Consider the following 21,354-nt stretch of genomic DNA (forward strand, 5'->3'; position numbering starts at 1 on the left):
TCCCTTCTGTCTACTTTCTACATGTGAATGTTTTAAAACTGTTTCATCATTTACTGTCAGATTCAAGTCGAGATTTTGACGATTTAAGAGTATTTTAGATAAACTAGATAGGAAGGTTCTCTACAACAGAGCCTTTCTGAGAAGTCTACTGCTTTAAGATGGTGGCTGTTTACTAACGCTGGCGAGTGTATGTTTTCGCATCTACTTCTCTATACATTTGCTAACGCCGCCGAGTCTGTCATTTCGTATCTAGTTCTACATGCATGTGACATCTAGCGTCGCATCATGTGGGCGTAGATTGTAGGCTGTCGGCTACAGTCAGGTATTGTTTGGAGCCACCTAAGCTAAGCATCGCGTTCGCAACGGCGTCACAACTCCTTTCCTTCCTTCCCACTTCTGCTCTCCTCTCTTTGTGTCTCTCAGACTCTTCTCGCGTCATTCAGCCAACGTAGTAACGCATAGTAATGCACGCCTTTACATCCTCAGTAACAGTAACGGAGTTGCAAAGATGAGAAAAGTAATTGGATTACACATTACTGAAAAAAATAATGCTGTTAGTAATGCCGTTATTAACAACACTGACCATCAATAAGTGTAAAGCCCATGGCACTGTGGCTAACTTCCTTAGATGTGGACAGAAAAGAAAAATTGATGAGAGAGTTCAGTGAAAGATTGTGCGGCTGGTGGATAAATAACCTCGATAACATCCAAACAAGTTCAAGCTGTCCTGCGGTCAGAGGGTACAACAGTGTCAACCCGTACTATCCGTCGGCGTCGGAATGAAAAGAGACTCTATGGTGGGATACTCAGGATGACCCCACTTCTGACCTAGAGACATAAAAAAGCCAGGCTGGAGTTTGCCAAAACTAACCTGAGGAAGCCAAAAACGTTTTGGAAGAATTTTATCTGGTCAGATAAGACAAAAGTAGAGCTCTTTGGGATAGGGCATCAACATAGAGTTTACAGGGAAAAAAAACGAGACCTTCAGAAAAGAACATTGTCCCAACAGTCAAACATGGCGGAGGTTTCCTGATGTTTTGGGGTTGCATTGCTGCCTCTGGTACTGGACTGCTTGACCGTGTGCATAGCATTATGAAGTCTGAAGACTATCAACAAATTTTGCAGCATTATGTAGGGCCCAGTGTGAAAAAGCTGGGTCTCCCTCAGAGGTCATGGGACTTTCAGCAGAACAATGCCTCAAAACACTCTTCAAAAAGCACTAGAAAATGGTTTGAGAGAAAGCACTGGAGACTTCTAAAGTGGCCAGCAATGAGTCCAGACCTGAATCCCATAGAACACCTGTGGAGAGATCTGAAAATGGCATTTTGGAGAAGGCACCCTTCAAATCTCAGAGCCAGGGGCAGTTGGAGAAAATTAAGTTAAATTAACTTCACTGTTTTCTGAGTGAATCTTGGATCCATGCAGACTCCAGCAGGTCTCCTGTAATTTTTGCGGCGACTGTGGTGTAATTCAATGGAAGATTCATTCAAAATCCACCTTTTGCCACAAAACAGTGAAATTTGGTGGTGGCAAAATCATGGTCTGGGGTTACATCCAGTATGGGGGTGTGGGAGAGATCTGCAGGGTGGAAGGCAACATAAATAGTCTGAAATATCAACAAATCTTAGCTGATGGATGGATAGATGGTGGCCCAAGTGTACTTTGGTCTGAGAATTCATTTGTTGATTTTGTGCTTTATTGTGACCTCACATTGCTTAACTCTTTGGCTGCCATTGATGGGAATAGACGTCCAATTCATTTTAACTGGGAGAGTCTGAAAGCGATCCCTCATTTCGATCATTCGATCAAAAATGGTACCACCACAAATATGGTAAAAGCCATCCACAAAAATAGGCAACCTTCGTGTATATTTTTCAGTTTTCTAAACGATTACAATGTGCCTGCTTACGAAAGGACGTTCAAACAAAACTTTAGGATGCAAAACCTGAAGTTGAGGTCTGAGGTAAGAGTTTATTTGAATTTATTTTCATAAAATGTATTGAAAAAAACACCTAAAATTGCAGTTACCATCTGCTTCATGCCACTAACTCCTCAGAGAAAACACATCTTGCTGTGTCACATCACAAAATCAATTAGTGAGAGGAACAATGTCTACTTCCTTATTCTCCTCGATTCCATGGTGCTTTTCCATATAATCAATAAAATGTACTGTGGGGCAAATAAGTATTTAGTCAACCACCAATTGTGCAAGTTCTCCTACTTGAAAAGATTAGAGAGGCCTGTAATTGTCAACATGGGTAAACCTCAACCATGAGAGACAGAATGTGGGGAAAATAACAGAAAATCACATTGTTTGATTTTTAAAGAATCTATTTCCAAATTAGAGTGGAAAATAGGTATTTTGGTCATCTACAAAAAAGGCTGTCAAAGAGGTCTAACTACTTCTAACGAGGTCTAACGAGGCTCCACTCGTTACCTGTATTGATGGCACCTGTCTTAACTCATTATGGGTAGCAAAGACACCTGTCCACAACATCAGTCAGTCACACATCAAACTCCATTATGGCCAAGACCAAAGAGTTGTCGAAGGACACCAGAGACAAAATTGTAGACCTGCACCAGGCTGGGAAGACTGAATCTTCAATAGGTAAACGCTTGGTGTAAAGAAATCAACTGTGGGAGCAATTTTTAGAAAATGGAAGACATACAAGACCACTGATAATCTCCCTCGATCTGGGGCTCCATGCAAGATCTCACCCCGTGGCGTCAAAATGATAACAAGAACGGTGAGCAAAAATCCCAGAACCACACGGGGGGACCTAGTGAATGACCTACAGAGAGCTGGGACCACCGTAACAAAGGCTACTGTCAGTAACACAATGCGTCGCCAGTGACTCATATCCTGCGCTGCCAGACGTGTCCCCCTGCTGAAGAAAGTACACGTCCAGGCCCGTCTGTGGTTCGCTAGAGAGCATTTGGATGATCCAGAAGAGGACTGGGAGAATGTGTTATAGTCAGATGAAACCAAAATAGAACTTTTTGGTACAAACACAGGTTCTCGTGTTTGGAGGAGAAAGAATACTGAATTGCAATCGAAGAACACCATACCCACTGTGAAGCATGGGGGTGGAAACATCATGCTTTGGGGCTGTTTTTCTGCAAAGGGACCAGGACGACTGATCTGTGTAAAGGAAAGAATGAATGGGGCCATTTATCGAGCGATTTTGAGTGAAAATCTCCTTCCATCAGCAAGAGCATTGAAGATGAGATGTGGCTGGGTCTTTCATCATGACAGTGATCCCAAACTCACAGTCAGGGCAACAAAGGAGTGGCTTCGTAAGAAGCATGTCAAGGTCCTGGAGTGGCCTAGCCAGTCTCCAGATCTCAACCCCATAGAAAATCTGTGAAGGGAGTTGAAAGTCTGTGTTGCCCAACGACATCCCCAAAACATCATTGCTCTAGAGGAGATCTGCATGGAGGAATGGACCAAAATACCAGCAACAGTGTGTGAAAAGCTTGTGAAGAGTTACAGAAAACGTTTGGCCTCCGTTATTGCCAACAAAGCGTACATAACAAAGTATTGAGATGAACTTTTGGTATTGACCAAATACTTATTTTTCACCATGATTTGCGAATAAATTCTTTAAAAATCAAACAATGTGATTTTCAGTTTTTTTTTTCCACACTCTGTCTCTCAAGGTTGAGGTTTACCCATGTTGACAATTACAGGCCTCTATAATATTTTCAAGTGGGAGAACTTGCACAATTAGTGGTTGACTAAATACTTATTTGCCCCACTGTATATTGAAAAAACACCTAAAATGCAGTTACCATCTGCTTCATGCGAGAGGAACAATGTCAACTTCTTTATTCTCCTCGATTCTATGGTGTTTTTCCATATAATCAATAAAATGTACATGTGGCATCCACGTGGTTTAACTATGAAGACACTTTATCTAAACTGTCAAAATGAAGCTTAGCGTAAAATGACAAACACTTGATCTTCTTGAGGGAGAAAAATGTATTTATTTTATAACGTCTATGGAGGGATGACATAACAGAGAAAGTCCACATATTAAAACACTTAACTTGGAATCGTTGATATTCTACAGTACACACATACAATTGATTATTTACTATCGCAAGTTAACATTCTTAAAAGAAGCCCGTCCTGAGAAGACTTCCCATACATTCAACCATGGAGAGCTGAAATGTCGTCTTATGAAGACTTGACCAATGCGGAAAATTCTGAAATATAAAAAGATTACAGAACATAATCTTATTATGACAGTCATACCATAACTGGACGATGCGCTTTCTTTTGGTTCAGGACATTGTTAGTATTTGTACCTTCCCATCCAATCTTTCCATCACCGTCAGAGTCCCCCTCAAGCAGAAAAGCCCTGGTCTCAGCGGCAGTTAGTGTCCTGGCGCCTTTGGAGAAGTTCTGCAGGAATAGTCTAATAGCAAGATGATTAATACGTTTAAAAGGAAAAGACAATCAAGAAAAGAAGCCAAAATGAACTAAACTGTAACTCATCCTGCTCTATAAATCCACTTTTATCCTGGTCCAAGATGTTAAAGACACTCTCAATCTCAGTTGGAGTTTTCTTCGACAAACCCACCACTTTGAAAAACATCTTTGGATTAAAGGAATCTTTGGCTGGGGGGGAATAAAAGTACAAAATACTTGAAATCCTGGCCAGGGAAACTTTTTGATGTGAGAGTTTGTTCTTTTTTTCCTTACCTTTACACGCGTTGATTGCCGAGGTAATATCCGAAACGGCGAGAACGTCAGTCATGGCCATGATGACGGAGATTGTTGTGGTCAAGGTTGCAGAGCAAAAGCTTTGAGGTTTGACCGCTGACGTACGGAAAGAAACAAGACGGTGCGGGTGAATAGGCTTCACCCCCATTGGGTGTCAGAAACCACCAGCGTCCTTCTGTCTGCTGTCACCTGCAGATGACCACTTGAGGTTTGGTGATGTTTGGGTGGTGCACCAAGAACACTGGAGTAATAAAGGAGGTGCAAGTTTAGGTTTCAAGAAAATCCCAAGTTAGTGTAGTAAAAAAGTCAAATAAATCAGAACAAGCAGGATTGCCTGAATTACTCATTCATTGCTATTGACGGTCATAATGTATGAATAAATGTATGAATGAAATCTCACCTCAGAAACTTTCACTGTGAATTTCAGTGAGTTTGTCACTATTTGATGTGCAATTCATTTGAACATTTGGGAGGGTTGGCTGTCAGCCCTCCCAGTTCAAATAAATTAGACGTCAAGCGCCGTCAATGGCAGGAAATGTTACTGTATTAAAAGATTGAGTTATAGTGGTATGAAAAAGTATCTGAACCTTTTTGAATTTCTCACATTTTTGCATGAAATCACCATCAAATTTGATCTGATCTTTGTCAAAATCACACAGATGTAAAAACAGAGTCTGCTTTAATTAAAACCACCCAAACATTTATTGGTTTTCATATTTTAATGACGATATCATGCAAAGAATGACAGAAGGGGGAAAATGACTAAGTGAAACCTCTACCTAAGGAGACTTAAAGAGCAATTGAAACCAATTTTTACCAAACAATTTAAGTCAGGTGCGTGCCCAATCACTGATGAGTGTTTAAAGCTGCCCAGCCCACTATAAAACACACACCTGGTAAGAATTGTCTTGATGAGAAGCATTGTCTGATGTGCATCATGGCTGAAGAGCTGTCTGAGGACCTGCCATCAAGGATTGTTGATGTGTAAAGCTGGGAAAGGATACAAAACCATCTCTAAAAGTCTGGATGTTCATCAATCGACAGTCAGAGAAGTTGTCCAAATGGAGAGAGTTTGGCACTGTTCCTTGTCTCTCAAGGAGTGGCCGTCGACCAAACATGACGTCAAGAGTTCAGCGCAGAATACTCAGAGAGGTAAAAAAGAACCCTAGAGCAGAGGTGCCCAAGTCCAGTCCTCGAAAGCCCCTATTCAGCTTGTTTTCAGTGTCTCCCTCCTTTAACACACCTGAATCAAATGATCAGCTCATCAGCAAGCGCTGCAGGAGCCTGATAATGATCCTGATTATTTGAGTCAGGTGTGTTGGAGGAGGGAGAAATGGAAAACAAGCTGGATAGGGGCTCTCGAGGACTGGATTTGGGCACCCCTGCCCTAGAGTGTCTGCTAAAGACTTACAGAAATCACTGGCACAGTCCAATATCTCTGTGCACACATCAACTATATGTAAAACTATGGCCAAGAATGGTGTTCATGGGAGGACTCCACGGAGGAAGTCACTGCTTTCTAAACAAAAACATTGCTGCTCGTTTAATGTTCGCCCAAAGGCACTTTGACACGTCACAGAAGTTTTGGCAAAATATTTTGTGGACTGATGAAACCAAAGTTGAATTGTTTGGGAGTAACACTCGTCATGTGTGGAGGAAAAATGGAACAGCTGATCAACATCAACACCTCATCCCCACCGTGAAGCATGGTGGAGGGAGCATCATGATTTGGGGCTGTTTTGCTGCCTCAGGGCCTGGACAACTTGCAATCATTAATGAATGAATTCAAAAGTTTATTAGTATGTTTTGCAGGAAAACCTGAGGCCATCTGTCAGAAAGTTGAAGCTAAAAAGAGGATGGATGCTACAACAAGACAATGATCCAAAACACAGAAGTAAATAAACTTCAGAAGAACAAAATACATGTTCTGGAGTGGCCAAGTCAAAGTCCAGACTTGAACTCCATTGAGAGGCTGTGGCATGACCTAAAGACAGCGATTCATGCCAGACATCCCAGGAATCTGACTGAACTGACAGTTTTGTAGAGAAGAATGGGCCAAGATTAGTCCCGATCAATGTGCCAGACTGATCTGCAGCTACAGTAGTGTCTGGTTGAAGTTATTGCTGCCAAGGAAGGGTGGGGCGGGGACACAAAATATTAAATGTGACAGTTCACTTACTTATTTTCCCCCTTCTGTCATTGTTTGCATACTATCCTCATTAAAATATGAAGACCTATAAATGTTTGGGTAGTTTTAGTTAAAGCAGACACTGTTTTTTCATCGGTGTAATTTTGACATCAGATCACATTTGATGGTGATTTTATGCAGAAATGTGAGAAATTCCAAAAGGTTCAGATACTTTTTCATACAACTGTAAATTATGTCATTATTCTTATATATTATATCTTTTGGACCAATGAAGTCAAATTCCACCAACCACTCTTAAGAGTTGTCTGCCTTTCACCCTGCGACTGCATATGGGCTGACATTTCCTTGCAGACTCATTCAATGACTCCTTGCCACCTACCTTATCATCCACGCAGTATTTACTCAACTTGTAAACATCCTGTTATTATCCCAACCTCGGCCATTATCAAGCCAAGCTGAACAGAGACACCTCCTATTGTAGTGGTGTAATTTTCAAGACTTCAGACTGGTCTTGATCTAATGACCATATTGACTAGCAGGACGGATTAGGGATTTCTGTCAAGACGAGCGCTTCATTAATGTGATTTTTGATGAAAAACAAAACAAAAAACAAACACTTGGTAAAACAAACAAACAAACAAATGCATTCAGTTTTTGTGTTACGAACATTGCACCACTCATGTAAAGGACTTAAACCTATGTCGGGCAAGTCACTATTTTTGGTCCTTAAATGTTTTTTTTTATTTTTTTTTAAATTTTTTTATATTATCAATTATTATTGTTAACATTTTTCAAAAATATTTTTAATTATTATTTTCAGGGCTGTCAAAATTATCGTGTTAACGGGCGGTAATTAATTGTTTTAATTAATCGCGTTAAAATATTTGACGCAATTAACGCACATGCCTCGCTCAAACAGATTAAAATGACAGCACAGTGTCATGTCCACTTGTTACTTGTGTTTTTTGGTGTTTTGTCACCCTCTGCTGGTGCTTGGGTGCGACTGATTTTATGGGTTTCAGCACCCATTTGTGTAATTATTGACATCAACATTGACGAGCTACTAGTTTATTTTTTGATTGAAAATGTTACAAATGTTATTAAAACGAAAACATTAAGAGGGGTTTTAATATAAAATTTCTATAACTTGTACTAACATTTATCTTTTAAGAACTACAAGTCTTTCTATCCATGGATCCCTTTAACAGAATGTTAATAATGTTAATGCCATCTTGTTGACTTATTGTTATAATAAACAAATACAGTACTTATGTACAGTATGTTGAATGTATATATCCGTCTTGTGTCTTATCTTTCCATTCCAAAAATACGTTACAGACAAATATGGCATATTTTATAGATGGTTTGAATTGCAATTAATTATGATTAATTAATTTTTAAGCTATGATTAACTCGAATAAAAATTTTAATCATTTGACATTCCTAATTTGAAGCCAAAAGAACTGTTGTGTTTCATAGAACAATATGTCTATATACTGCCATAGCAGTTTTATTTACCCTGGAGACCCCTGTTTACAGGCACCGCGCGATTGCTTTTGTTTCAACCCAGCCATAAAAAGAAGGTAAGTAATTATATTTATTATTCGAAATCTCTATCATTTTTAGCTTATAATCATTAATTGATGTCGACTATTTAGTTTAAAAAAAAAAAAAAACTTAGTTATTCATATATATATACAAGTTATTCACTCGTATGTTTTAAACTTTTAAAGAAATTACATCACAGTGAAAAAAATAGTGTCTGTAAATAGGTCACTGATATCTTACCTCGTAACCATCGCTTACGTGATTAATTTAAAAAAATAATTACCGCCTGTTAACGCGATAATTTTGACAGCCATACTTCAAATACAGCTGTTTATTTTAAAGAGGGGTGCAAGAGCAGACCGCTGCTGTTTTTTCAGCCTTGTCTGTGTTTTCTGCCAAATATATTAAAAAATAAATAAATAAAAGAATTTAATGGTTTTGGTCTCAGTTTATCTTTGTCTTGACTACCCAAAGTCACAGTGAGTTTTGGTATTTGATAATATGGTATTAAGCACAAAACTATTAGTCGCAACTTGGTTTGTAATGTTCTGTTTAACACCCCACGTGTGCGAGAAACTAAACGTGAGGGCCTCTGGCTCGCCGCCACAGTGACGTGAGTCTCGTTTCCTCAGGATGAGCCGACGGTGAGATCCGCGACAGGCCGAGGAGCGACGCAACGACAAAAACATCCTCTACCCCGCCACCCACATCTGTGCACCCCCCTGCCCAAACCCTCGGCCTTGGGCTTTTCCTTACTCCCGTGCTTGTTTTCAGGAAGCGCGGGCTTCCTGTGTGATGGATGAGAGGTGGGAAAAAAGGGGGGCGGGACAGACGTAAAGAGCAATTGGGTGGTAATGTGGGAAATATTTTGACAGTTTTTGGTTGCATGGTAGAGGAGATATTTGCTTAATAGAGAACGATTTACAGGTCAATTTGGGACATGAAGTTGAAGCTGTCATTGAGCCCTCATCATGCACAGGTATGAACACAATTTAACCCTTGTTAAATACTAACTCATTGGCTCCCAGTGATGGCGATCTGTGGCTTGCAACGATGATGATTAATGTAATTTTAAGGAATCACCCCGCTCTAACCAATATGTATATAGACAGTACCTAATCTTATTTAAAATTATAATACTGTGTGTGTATTGAAATGTTACAACCCTGTTGCATCATTATATTGCTCATGTACAATACATTGTTAAGAAATTCAAAGAATCCAAAATGGTTGTCTGTTGAGTAATTTTAAGAGGGTAGAAATAAACCTCTGGGAAGTTGCCCCCCCCCCCCCCCCGTCAGACGCAAATTTATTGAAAAATGATATCATTTGTTTGTGCTGGGTTTGTGCGGAAGAAAATTTTGTTTGTGCTGCTATCATTTTTGAGATATTAACAATTCTTTTAGGTCAACCAGTCCCCCATTTTGATTAACCCTTAGATGCATAAGTGGGTCAAAAATGACCCGGTGAGGTTGTTTTCTTGAAATATCTTCGGAATGAAAAATGGTTATCAATTCATATTCCACGTATTCCTCCAAAAACATGTTTTTGATATAATGCCATTCCAATTTTTTATGAACTTTTTATACATTTGAAGAAATTGTCACTTTTGTATTACTACCCTAAGCTTTCACAAGTGGGTCAAAAATCACCCACATGCATTTTCTATGTAATCCAATGGGAATCTTTCATTCTTATCAACTTTGGCTGTCAGGAATAAATTTACCGTGGACCACACAGACTAGGTATGTATAAAGTGACATCCCTTAAGAAGATTATTTTACACAGCAAGAGCTGATACATGTACTGTAAGTATTATGTCCGTATCGTATTTTGTGTGTGTGTCTTTCATGACTCTTTATTATTATTTATGAACAAATTAACCTACTTCATAACTAGTTAGCTAACTAAGGCTAGGTTCATACCGCAGGTCCTAATGCACAATTCCGATTTTTTGTCATGTTTTTTTTGGCGTACCCGTTCAAACTAGAGTTGGGAATCTCTGGCATGAAGCCGATTTGATATGCATCTAGATACACAGGTTAGTCGATTAAAAAAACGATACATTTTTAAGGCCGAGCGATTCGATACAGTGTAAGAACGATACGGTTCGATAGAGTGAAAACGATACGATAGTAAATATTTCTTGTGTGTGTTTGTACAGTATTTTAAACATACAAAAAAACACATTTCTAATATAGCAAAATTAAACAACAAAACTTCATACCAATGTTATTTTTATTTTTTTAGGAGAAAAAAAAAATAAGGCTTACTATATGACCGTCATTTTGTTAGATGGGATTGATAATAAAACTCCAGTGACAGACAACAATAAAGTGCAGTTCAATTACTGTATTTCCTGGTGTTTTTAACACAAGAGGTAAGTAATTTAAGTGCAAACTTTCGACGTAAACATCTTACAAACAAAAAATATTAATTATATGCAGCAGCTCTAGAAAAACAAGAATCAAGCCTGCTAGTGATATCATAAATAAATAATAAATTATGCTTTCCGACTGGTACAATTGGGGGAATAAAAACATGGCATTTTAGACAGACATGTCAATAATCATTACTTTAACCTAATACATAGCAAAGTCATTCACTTATGCCTGTGCTTCCTCATTTTTTATTCATCATCACTGTCCATATCTTTTTTGAAGGGCAGATTTTTCTTGAGGAAGATCAACTAGTCTACATGTTTAAGTAAACTGCGTTTCGTGGAAACAATATGCCGCCCTTTTCAACATTGTAGTGGGTTATTTTTCAGGGTTAAAAACTCACGATCTCTGTATACCGCTCCACACTTCACACAAGCTCTGTCCCATGCGAACAGATCTGGCTGCCTCCATCACTTCAAAGTCCGACTTTTGTTTTCCTGTGTGCGTTGAAAATCAATCGCTGCACGTTGCTGGAATCGGTGATCACACTGTCCATTGTTTTAGCATGTTGCTTCGTTGCCACTACTAGTTTTGTTTTGGGCTGTAAAGAAAAAGCTATGAAGCGTGCATTACAGTGGTTTCGTTAGCTCTTGTGTTGTTATGACACGCCCGTGACGATCGGGTAATGACGGCGACTAGTGGCGGTTCTGCCGAAATGCATGGGAAGTTGAGGCAACCACGACTGGGAGTAGTGCTTGTCCATATCATATCATGCGTGCGGTCTCGATCTAAGTGTGCTGTGTGGTGAACAGTGTTGTTAATCTTACTGAAAAAAAGTAATTAATTGTAGTTACAAATTACTTCTCCCAAAAAGTAATTGCGTTACTAACTCAATTACCTGAATGTAAGAGTAATTAGTTACTTGGCAAAGTAATTGGTGATAATTACTTTTTTTTTTTTTTCCTCAAAAGAAAAAAAAAAAAAATTGGCCATACTATGTGAAGTTTTTTGTGGAGGTTTTTGGTACAATTGGCCCGAGCCCAATTCTTTACCCTAATTTACCCTTTACCCTGAATCAACTGTTAAAAGTTGTTAAAATTGCTCCCATTATTGCATTAGTTCCCTTCTCTCTACTTTCGACATATGAAAGTTTTAAAACTGTTTCATCATTTAAAGATAGATTCAAATCAAGATTTTGCCGATTTAAAAGTATTTTAGATAAAAAGTTACTTAGGTTCGCGAGGAAGGTTCTCTACAACAGAGCCGTCCTAAAAAGCCTACTGCTTTAAGATGGCGGCTGTCATTTTGCATCTAGTTATATCTATATACAGTACATGTGATATCTACCATGTCTACCATATCTACCATAACATGCGGGCGTAGTTTGTCGGCTATCGGCTACAACATGAATTATTGGAGCTACCTAGCATCGCGTTTGCTCGGCGTCACAACTTTCTTGCCTCCTCCCCGCTCCTGCTCTGCTCTTTCGTCTCGGTGAGTCCGTCTCCCTCAGACTTTTCGACCAATATAGTAACGCATAGTAACGCATGCCTTTCCGTCCTCAGTAACGGTAACGGCGTTGCCAAGATGAGAAAAGTAATTAATTAGATTACCCACTACTGAAAAAAATAACGCCGTTAGTAACGCCGTTATATTGTAACGCCGTTATTAACAACACTGGTGGTGAATGACACAAGCGCAGCATGTGAAGTAAAAGCTAAATTGTTATCATATTAAGCGAGCATATTGTGCTCGCGATAGCCGAATTCTATCTCTACTATCGGTTCATTGAATATTTAATAGCTAATTACTGTCGAATGGTAACTTTACTATCGATACATCTGTATCTCTCACCTGTAAAACCGGATATCCAGTCGTATCGGTTTATCGTTCTCAAGCTTAGTTCAAACTGCCTTTGTCCATTGACCCTGTTCATGTATCACACATGCGCTCTAATAAGCAGTCCGAGATGCGCTGAGTAAACTGGCCCGTATGCAGAGGAGCATTGGAGCAGAGAGAAAAACGAGCGTTGTCAGGCTTATTCTTTTTATGACTGTCAAGCTAAGCGCTAACGCTAATGCACAGCTGCACCGCCACCCTAGCACCCTGTCTCTCTCGCTCTTTGCTGATGTTAATTGCTGCATGAATTTCAATTTGGGGGACTTGACAGTTCGGACCGCAGCCACATTCTGGAAAAATGTGGCCCGGATGGGATTTTAACCACATACGAAAGTGACCTGGATCGAATTTGAAAATGGTCCACTTTTATGAGACTTTTCCCGTTCAGTCGAGTTGGAAAAACGCAAAAAATCGGATTTGTGCTAGATTTACAGCTGAAATTGTCCTACGGATGTTGGATAATGGAGAGGCAGTGACGGGGTTGGACTCAAATGTCCGAAATTTCTGATGATGAGGACCCAGACTATTGTCCAGGTGGCAGTGGCAGTTGTCCACCTAGAAATCCAACTGAACAGGAGCAATCTGACTCATAAGATTCCACTTACAGTATGTGTCCTCTGAAGAAGAAAGTGTCCAAATCATGGCCAACAAAATGAGTTGGTAGGGCACTGTACTAGAGAGAATTACCTCCCACCTAGGACAGAACACAGAGCCACAATATCCTCAGAAATCGGTCAGTGCCTCCACAAGGGCTTAGCACTGCTGTCTCACCAAAAAGATGCATGGGAGCTCTTCATCATTGATGATAAAATAAAAGGAAGGATGCAATCTATTGCTGTTCTGTTTTGTTTTTTTAGTTTTTCCAAAAAAATGTTAATTGAATTATAAAGATATTTCAAGCATGAAATCATTCTTGTGTGGCCCTAAATATCATACCAATTAATATACAAGTGATTATTCTTCACCAAAAAACATAAAAACACATTGGTTCTAATATGGGTCATTTTTGACCCACTTATGGAAGAGTGTAGGGTCCAGTAACTTGTGCATCTATGGGTTAAAAATGGTGTCGATCGTTTGTGCTACGGTTGTACTGTTAAAAATGTAGTTTGTGCTGCTATCGTTTTTGAGATATTGCGATATTTTTTTTTTTTTAAACCTGTGATGTTCAGCTGTTTGACACGGAGAATGGAAATCTGAGTGCTCGATTGGTCTGAACAGTTTTAATGTCTCACATGGTGGGAGTATGACATACTCCCATTGTGATCATTCAAAATGCCTCGTTTATTGGTAGAAAGCAGCGAACAGGAAGGAGTTATGGGGGACAGAAGAGAAGAAGGAGAGAGACAGAAGAAGTACAAACAACAACAAGAAACACATTGAAAGCCTACACTAACTATGAATACTTTGGTGCTATCATTCGCCAGTTTATTTCCTGTTGACAGCATGTGGGGGGCCCGATGACGTCAAGGAAAAATTAAGAGGGGGGGAGAGTCAGAAAGATGATTGGGAGGGGTGGAGTGTACAGAAATCAGCCATGTGAGTTGTAAAACGCAGTATTTGTGTGAATCACTTGTGAGTCTAAGTATGCTCATATCCTATTCTATGCTATCTGATCACTCATCCTGACACCGAGTGTCACATCGCAGAACCTCTGTCGAGGCTGACAAAGCATACCAACTCTCTCAACAACAGATGGGTGTCCCAAAAACTAGTGCAAACGTAGCGCAAACGAAAAGCACGAATGGGGGGCTGTGAGTCACATCATCACTCGAAATTAATATCTCAAGCACCCCAATTATTGAAAAATGGACCGAAGGTTGTTGAGTTATACGCTTTGTCAGCCCCAATGAGGTTCTGCAGTTGACGTTATCACTCCAAATGAATATCTCAATATCTATAAAACGATAGTAGCACAAACTAAAATTTTTACAGCACAAACGAGCACAAAGGTAGCATTAATGACTGGCACCATTTCAGGTCCATTTTTGCAGTAAATGGGGGACTGCGAGTCACGTCATCACTTGAAATTAATAACGTCATCACTTGAAATTAATATCTCAAGCCTTCCATTTACTGCAAAATGCACCCGAAAATTGTCGAGAGAGTTGGTACGCTTCGTCAGGCGCGATGGAGGTTCTGCCATCATTCGAAATTATCTCAATATCTCAAAAACGATAGCAGCACAAACGTAAAAAAATCAGCACAAACGAGCACAAACCACGCACTTCACCATCAGTTGACAAGACAGCTCCCACAAACATTGCGCCACGCCTTTCCGTTGGGGGCCGACCCAGGCAGAGCATTTGGCTTTAACTGTGATAAACTCAAACACACGCTGTGTTCAAACGCTGAATTTTGGTGGAAAAAGGACGCACGTTTTATTGCCTACAGTGGGGCAAATAAGTATTTAGTCAACCACTAATTGTGCAAGTTCTCCCACTTGAAAATATTTGAGACGCCTGTAATTGTCAACATGGGTAAACATCAACCATGACAGACAGAATGTGGGGGAAAAAAAACAGAAAATCACATTGTTTGATTTTTAAAGAATTTGCAAATCATGGTGGAAAATAAGTATTTGGTCAATACCAAAAGTTCATCTCAATACTTTGTTATGTACCCTTTGTTGGCAATAACGGAGGCCAAACGTTTTCTGTAACTGTTCACAAGCTTTTCACACACTGTTGCTGGTATTTTGACCCATTCCTCCATGCAGATCTCCTCTAGAGTAGTGATGTTTTGGGGCTGTCGTTGGGCAACACGGACTTTCAACTCCCTCCACAGATTTTCTATGGGTTGAGATCTGGTGACTGGCTAGGCCACTCCAGGACCTTGAAATGCTTCTTACGAAGCCACTCCTTTGTTGCCCTGGCTGTGTGTTTGGGATCATTGTCATGTTGAAAGACCCAACCACGTCTCATCTTCAATACCCTTGCTGATGGAAGGAGATTTTCACTCAGAATCTCTCGGTCCCATGGCCCTATTCATTCTTTCCTTTACACAGATCAGTCGTCCTGGTCCCCTTTGCAGAAAAACAGCCCCAAAGCGTGATGTTTCCACCCCCATGCTTCACAGTGGGTATGGTGTTCTTCAGATGCAATTCAGTATTCTTTCTCCTCCAAACAAGAGGACCTGTGTTTCTACCAAAAAGTTCTATTTTGGTTTCATCTGACCATAACACATTCTCCTAGTCCTCTTCTGGATCATCCAAATGCTCTCTAGCAAACTGCAGACGGGCCTGGACGTTTACTTCCTTCAGCAGGGGGACACATCTGGCAGTTCAGGATTTGAGTCCCTGGAGGCGCATTGTGTTACGGTCCCCCCTGTGTGGTTCTGGGATTTTTGCTCACCGTTCTTGTTATCATTTTGACGCCACGGGGTGAGATCTTGCATGGAGCCCCAGATCGAGGGAGATTATCAGTGGTCTTGTATGTCTTTCATTTTCTAATAATTGCTCCCACAGTTGATTTCATTACACCAACGGTTTTACCTATTGCGGATTCAGTCTTCCCAGCCTGGTGCAGGTCTACAATTTTGTCTCTGGTGTCCTTCGACAGCTCTTTGGTCTTGGCCATAGTGGAGTTTGGAGTGTTACTGACTGAGGTTGTGGACAGGCGTCTTTTACACCGATAATGAGTTAAAACAGGTGCCATTAATACAGGTAACGAGTGGAGCCTCGTTAGACCTCGTTAGAAAAAGTTAGACCTCTTTGACAGCCAGAAATCTTGCATGTTTGTAGGTGATCAAATACTTATTTTCCACTCTAATTTGGAAATTAATTCTTTAAAAATCAAACAATGTGATTTTTTTTTTTTTTTCCACATTCTGTCTCTCATGGTTGAGGTTTACCCATGTTGACAATTACAGGCCTCTCTAATCTTTTCAAGTAGGAGAACTTGCACAATTGATTGTTGACAAAATACTTATTTTCCCCAATGTACAAGCAGGCAGGAGTGTCTCGAGTGATTTGGTCAAGGATTCAAGGTAATTATTATATAAAAATAGCCCCATGCCTGCACTTTGAAACTGTGACAAACATGCATGGAAAAAATGAGCGTAACCTTAGCTTGAAATATTTACCTAAAATGAATGAATGTACGCATTTATCTACAAGAATTTTCAACTTAAAAAACGCTTTGTTTTGTGATGGCCACCACGTTGGAGTTACACAATAGCGTAATTTTAGTTCGAAATATTTACGTAAAATGAATGATAACTGCCTGGGTTTTTTTTGCTTTTAACCAAGAATCTAGACGGTCCCATGTATATTTTTGCTTTTAACCAAGAATCTAGACCAGGGGTGTCCAAACTTTTTGCAAAGGGGGCCAGATTTGGTGAGGTAAAAATGTGGGGGGCCGACCTTGGCTGACGTCCTTTATGTAGAACAATATATTTAAGCAAATTTTAGCAAGCCATTCTGTGTGTCACATTTGCCTTATTTGTTTTTAAGTAATAATTTCAACAATCTCGCAACTAGCCTTTGCAGAGTTATCTTTCGACTCTCGAGCTCCTGCGAAATACTGCTACTGTGAAATTAAACTAGCTTCAAGTTGCTTCAATTTCTCCCTGCGAATCTTCCCTGTAATCTTGTCGTACATGTCAGTGTGTCTTGTTTGGTAATATCGCCTCATATTGAACTCTTTAAAAACAGCGACTTTCTCTGCAAATGAGGCAGACACAGTTGTTGCGTATTTTAGTGAGGAAGTAGTCGTAATTCCACCTATCCTTGAATCGTCGGCCGTCGCAGTCAACTTTCCCTTTTTTTGTTGATTGTCGCCATTTTACAAAATTGGAAGCAAAGGGTCACACGGCGTAATGTTGCTTAGAGTGCTGCTGCCCTTTAGTGGGTAAATGAGGAGCAGCATTTAGTGTGTAAGCTACTTCATATGCTGGTAGCAGTACTGCTGACCAATTTATTAGGTCTGTGTGCGGGCCAGACGTTATTGATTTTATGACAGAGACTGGGGGCCAGATCAAATTTGACCACGGGCCGCATTTGGCCCCCGGGCCGGACTTTGGACATGTCTGATCTAGACGGTTCCATGTATATATCTATAGAAATTCAGGAATTTACACATTCATTTGCAATAATTTTCAACTTAAAAAACTCTTTGTTTTGTGATGGCCGCCACGTTGGATTTACACAAAACCGTAATTTTAGCTTAAAATATTTACGTAAAATGAATAATAACTGCCAGTTTTTTTTTTTGCTTTTAAGCAAAAATCTAGACTGTTCTATGTTCATATCTATAGAAATTGCAGGATGTATATTTTCTCAAATTGGAAAAAATCAGACTAACACTCAGTGGATCGGCTGAGTCCTTTGAGGACGTCTGGAACCCTTTTTTGGTATATGTTAAAAGCGCAGAATGCCATCTTTGTGTGGATGTTTGAACTTTGCCCCAAATATATTTGTGAATATTAGTTTTTCTTGAGCTGTGCCTTTTTCCCTTTTAACTCATTCACTCCCAGCCATTTTCACCGGAGCAAGGCCCTTCGCTCCCGGCCGTTTTACTGGATTTTGACTGATTTTGCAAGGCCCACAGAAAATTCTGTTCTATTGCTATATAAACATGGAACCCACCAAAACAAATATTACTCTCTTCTTTCAGCAGGAAAAAAAGTTCAAATCTTTTTCCGTTCTTTAGAAATCAGCATTAGAAGATAGTTTAGTTTGAGCAATTTTCCAATTTCGGATGAAAAAAGAGAAATTGAGCTTTTTGTGAAAGCATACATTTCAAACATAACTTTGACTTTAGCACAGCTATTTTTTGCTTTAGTTACATCCCAAACATCTGAATAATGTTTTCATTTTATAAAATAACATAAACTACAAGACAAATAGAGCTTTTGATAGAAAAGTAACAATTTATTTACACATAACTAACCGAGAGACCACCAGCCACGTAAACTTTTCCCTCATCGCCGCCTGTATCATAAAGATGGATTTTTATTGAATCTCTGCGGGGTATGCTCGGCGAGCAGCACGGACTCAACGACATCGTTCGCTGCACTGGTGGTCCCGGTTGTTCTGCTCGGTCGTCCGCCGCCTGGCATCCTTCCGCCGGTGCCCCGGCTGTGCTGCCCGGCGTTCGATGCCGTTGAATCGGGTTGCGGGTCTTACCAAATGAGCTACTGCCCTCCAGTGGCCAGTTTTATTGCTTTAAAATGGATTTTCAGCTTTGTGCTTTGGAGCTCAGTTGAATCAGAACCCAGAGATGTCTCATGAAAAAAAACGTAAAAGATGTAAAAATATGTCTTTGGGACACTGGAACAATTAAAAATAGAACGTATTAATACGTTTTTGGGAACAAATGAGTTAATCAGGAAAAATAATCATAGTTTTTTATTTTTATTTTTGGGGGAGATATGTGCCCTGGGTTTTGGGTGGGTTGAGGTTTTTTTTGTTGTTGTTTTTTTTTTGTTCTTTTGATATGGTGGAAAAGAAAAAAATGCTCAAATCTTGTTACTTAATTATGTCATAACTTATGTGACCAATAAACAAAGTTTCCCCAAAAAAAGAAATTGCGGGATGTATGCATTTATTTACAAGAATTTTCAATCTAAAAAACTCTTTGTTTTGTGATGGCCGCTATGTTGTATCCATACACAGTAGCGTAAGTTTACATTCAAATGATCAGGGAATTTTCGGCAACTGCCCGTTTTTTGGCAAAAAAGTAGTAATTTAGATATATCTGTGTCCATACAAAAAAAATTGCCTTTCACGTGTTCTATTTTATGTAACATTTCAATCTAAAAACGACGCGGGCCAGATAGCAGGCATGCTTCTGTGCTAGTAGCATCGGAATTCAACCTAAATAAGTTGTGATTGTATACCGTATTTTTCGGACTATAAGTCGCAGTTTTTTTCATAGTTTGGCTGGGGGTGCGACTTATACTCAGGAGCGACTTATGTGTGAAATTATTAAAACATTATTATATCATTTCACATGCTATTTTGGTGTTTTGGAGTGACACTGATGGTTTGGTAAACTTCTTAGCACTTTCTTTACGCTATAGTTATCTGAATAACTCTCAATAGCTATGTTACGTTAACATACTGGCCACGTTCGCATTTCATTGTTCATGCATCATGTAACATTATCGTAATATACACTTATTCAGCATGTTGTTCTATATTGTATTTTTCGTTAAATTGCCTTTCAAGATGACATATCTGTTCTATGTGTTAGATTTTATCAAGTAAATTTCGCCCAAAAATGCGACTTATACTCCAGTGCGACTTACTGTATATATGTTTTTTCCTCTTCGTTGGGCATTTTATGGCTGGTGCGACTTATACTCAGGTGCGACTTATAGTCCGAAAAATGCGGTATAGAAAAATGCAAAGTTTGCTTTTGTTGAGTAAAGTTAAGATGATTCGGCATGCTTTCATCAAGTATTAAGTTTCCCATTTGAAAACTTGCACACACACAAAAAAAAGTTGCTATTTTGGGCAAATACGTATATGATATGTTAAATATTGCTATTGATCCTGAAAATATAGGTGATTATTTCTTCATTTGGTGATTTTTGTGCATCTAGCGTGAAATTTGATAATTTTATAGCCATTTTTAGTTGTGTTATACTTGTATAAAAAATAATTGGGATTTTATTAGGGAACGACTTTAAATTTTTTGATGTCGTTGCTCAAGGACACTCATATATACCTAAAGGAGGTGCCGCTTTACGTTTTAGGTCGCTAGCTGCTTTGGTTTTGAAAATATTTAAATTTAAAATTTTTGAGAATAGGCCCACAACGGATCGGCTCCGAGCCCTGTGTCCCGTCCACTGATAGTGAAGTCTATGCACAAACCTAGCACAAACGAATGAATCATTTTTCTACAAATTTGAGTCTGATGGGGGGCCAGCTTCCTGGAGGTTAGAAATCATCATTTCTTACAGTCCTAGATGGAAACTTGTATGATGATTCATGAAAAGACATGTATCGGGTAACATTTTTTGGAAATTAATCAACCAAACAGTGTTTGTCTTAAAAAAGAAAGAAAAAAAGCTGTGAACCGGCTACGCAATATTGTGACAAAATGTCATTTGTTCAGTGTTGTTCATTAAACGATTTATAAAAATGTGAGAGGCGTAATAATCACATACAGTATGTGAAATACTGTATCTGGCCTTCAGTGTTTGCACTATTTCCCTAAATAAATATTTTGTATTTACTTGACTGGAAAATGGTTTACTTCTTTGAAACGTGTGACAAATATGACCCCAATCAATCAGAAAATAGGAAGGAGACCAACATTGTTTCCTGGCTCAGTATACAATCTATAGGAGTTAATAAAAATTAGTCTTGCTGAGTGCAGCCAGTCGGTTTGAAACCAAAGACGTCTCGGTGGTTCCTCTGACATTTGGACGCAACACGCTGTCGAGCTATATCAGACTAAGAGCAACTGAGACGGGACACATCCATCATGACTCCGATGTGAAAATAGAATGTGAACCACGTGAACATGCCGTACCACATAGAAACAGAAAAGGTGTGCTGGCGATCTGGAGACAAGCTCTCACTTTAAATTCGTGCTTGCGTTGCAGAATCTTTCACTTTCTTTTGTCTCGGGAAGCAGACATGGACTTATGCTAACTTCTGGAAACAACATCCTGATGCTGTCTGGGTGTGACAAGCA

General features: G+C 39.5%; 1 protein-coding gene across 1 annotated transcript; it reads right to left on the reverse strand.

The window, feature by feature from the left end:
- Positions 1 to 4,035: 4,035 nt before the first annotated feature.
- LOC130909420 (parvalbumin, thymic-like) lies at positions 4,036 to 11,421 on the reverse strand. The gene is made up of 5 exons (XM_057825875.1): positions 11,211 to 11,421; positions 4,709 to 4,970; positions 4,492 to 4,624; positions 4,312 to 4,421; positions 4,036 to 4,209 (listed from the first exon to the last, which is right to left on the reverse strand). Exons 2-5 carry the CDS (start codon positions 4,875 to 4,877, stop codon positions 4,181 to 4,183), a joined length of 441 nt encoding a protein of 146 aa, XP_057681858.1. The 5' UTR covers positions 4,878 to 4,970; positions 11,211 to 11,421; the 3' UTR covers positions 4,036 to 4,180.
- Between the last annotated feature and the right edge of the window lie 9,933 nt (positions 11,422 to 21,354).

This window comes from Corythoichthys intestinalis, chromosome 21, assembly GCF_030265065.1.
Source record: "Corythoichthys intestinalis isolate RoL2023-P3 chromosome 21, ASM3026506v1, whole genome shotgun sequence".
Taxonomy (NCBI): domain Eukaryota; kingdom Metazoa; phylum Chordata; class Actinopteri; order Syngnathiformes; family Syngnathidae; genus Corythoichthys; species Corythoichthys intestinalis.

Coding starts and splice junctions, on each gene's coding strand:
- LOC130909420 (XM_057825875.1), bottom strand. CDS start 4,877: ATGGGGGTGAAGCCTATTCACCCGCACCGTCTTGTTTCTTTCCGTACG. Junction 4,625..4,708: donor GGCAATCAACGCGTGTAAAG/GTAAGGAAAAAA, acceptor ATTCCCCCCCAG/CCAAAGATTCCTTTAATCCA. Junction 4,422..4,491: donor ATAGAGCAGGATGAGTTACA/GTTTAGTTCATT, acceptor TCTTGCTATTAG/ACTATTCCTGCAGAACTTCT.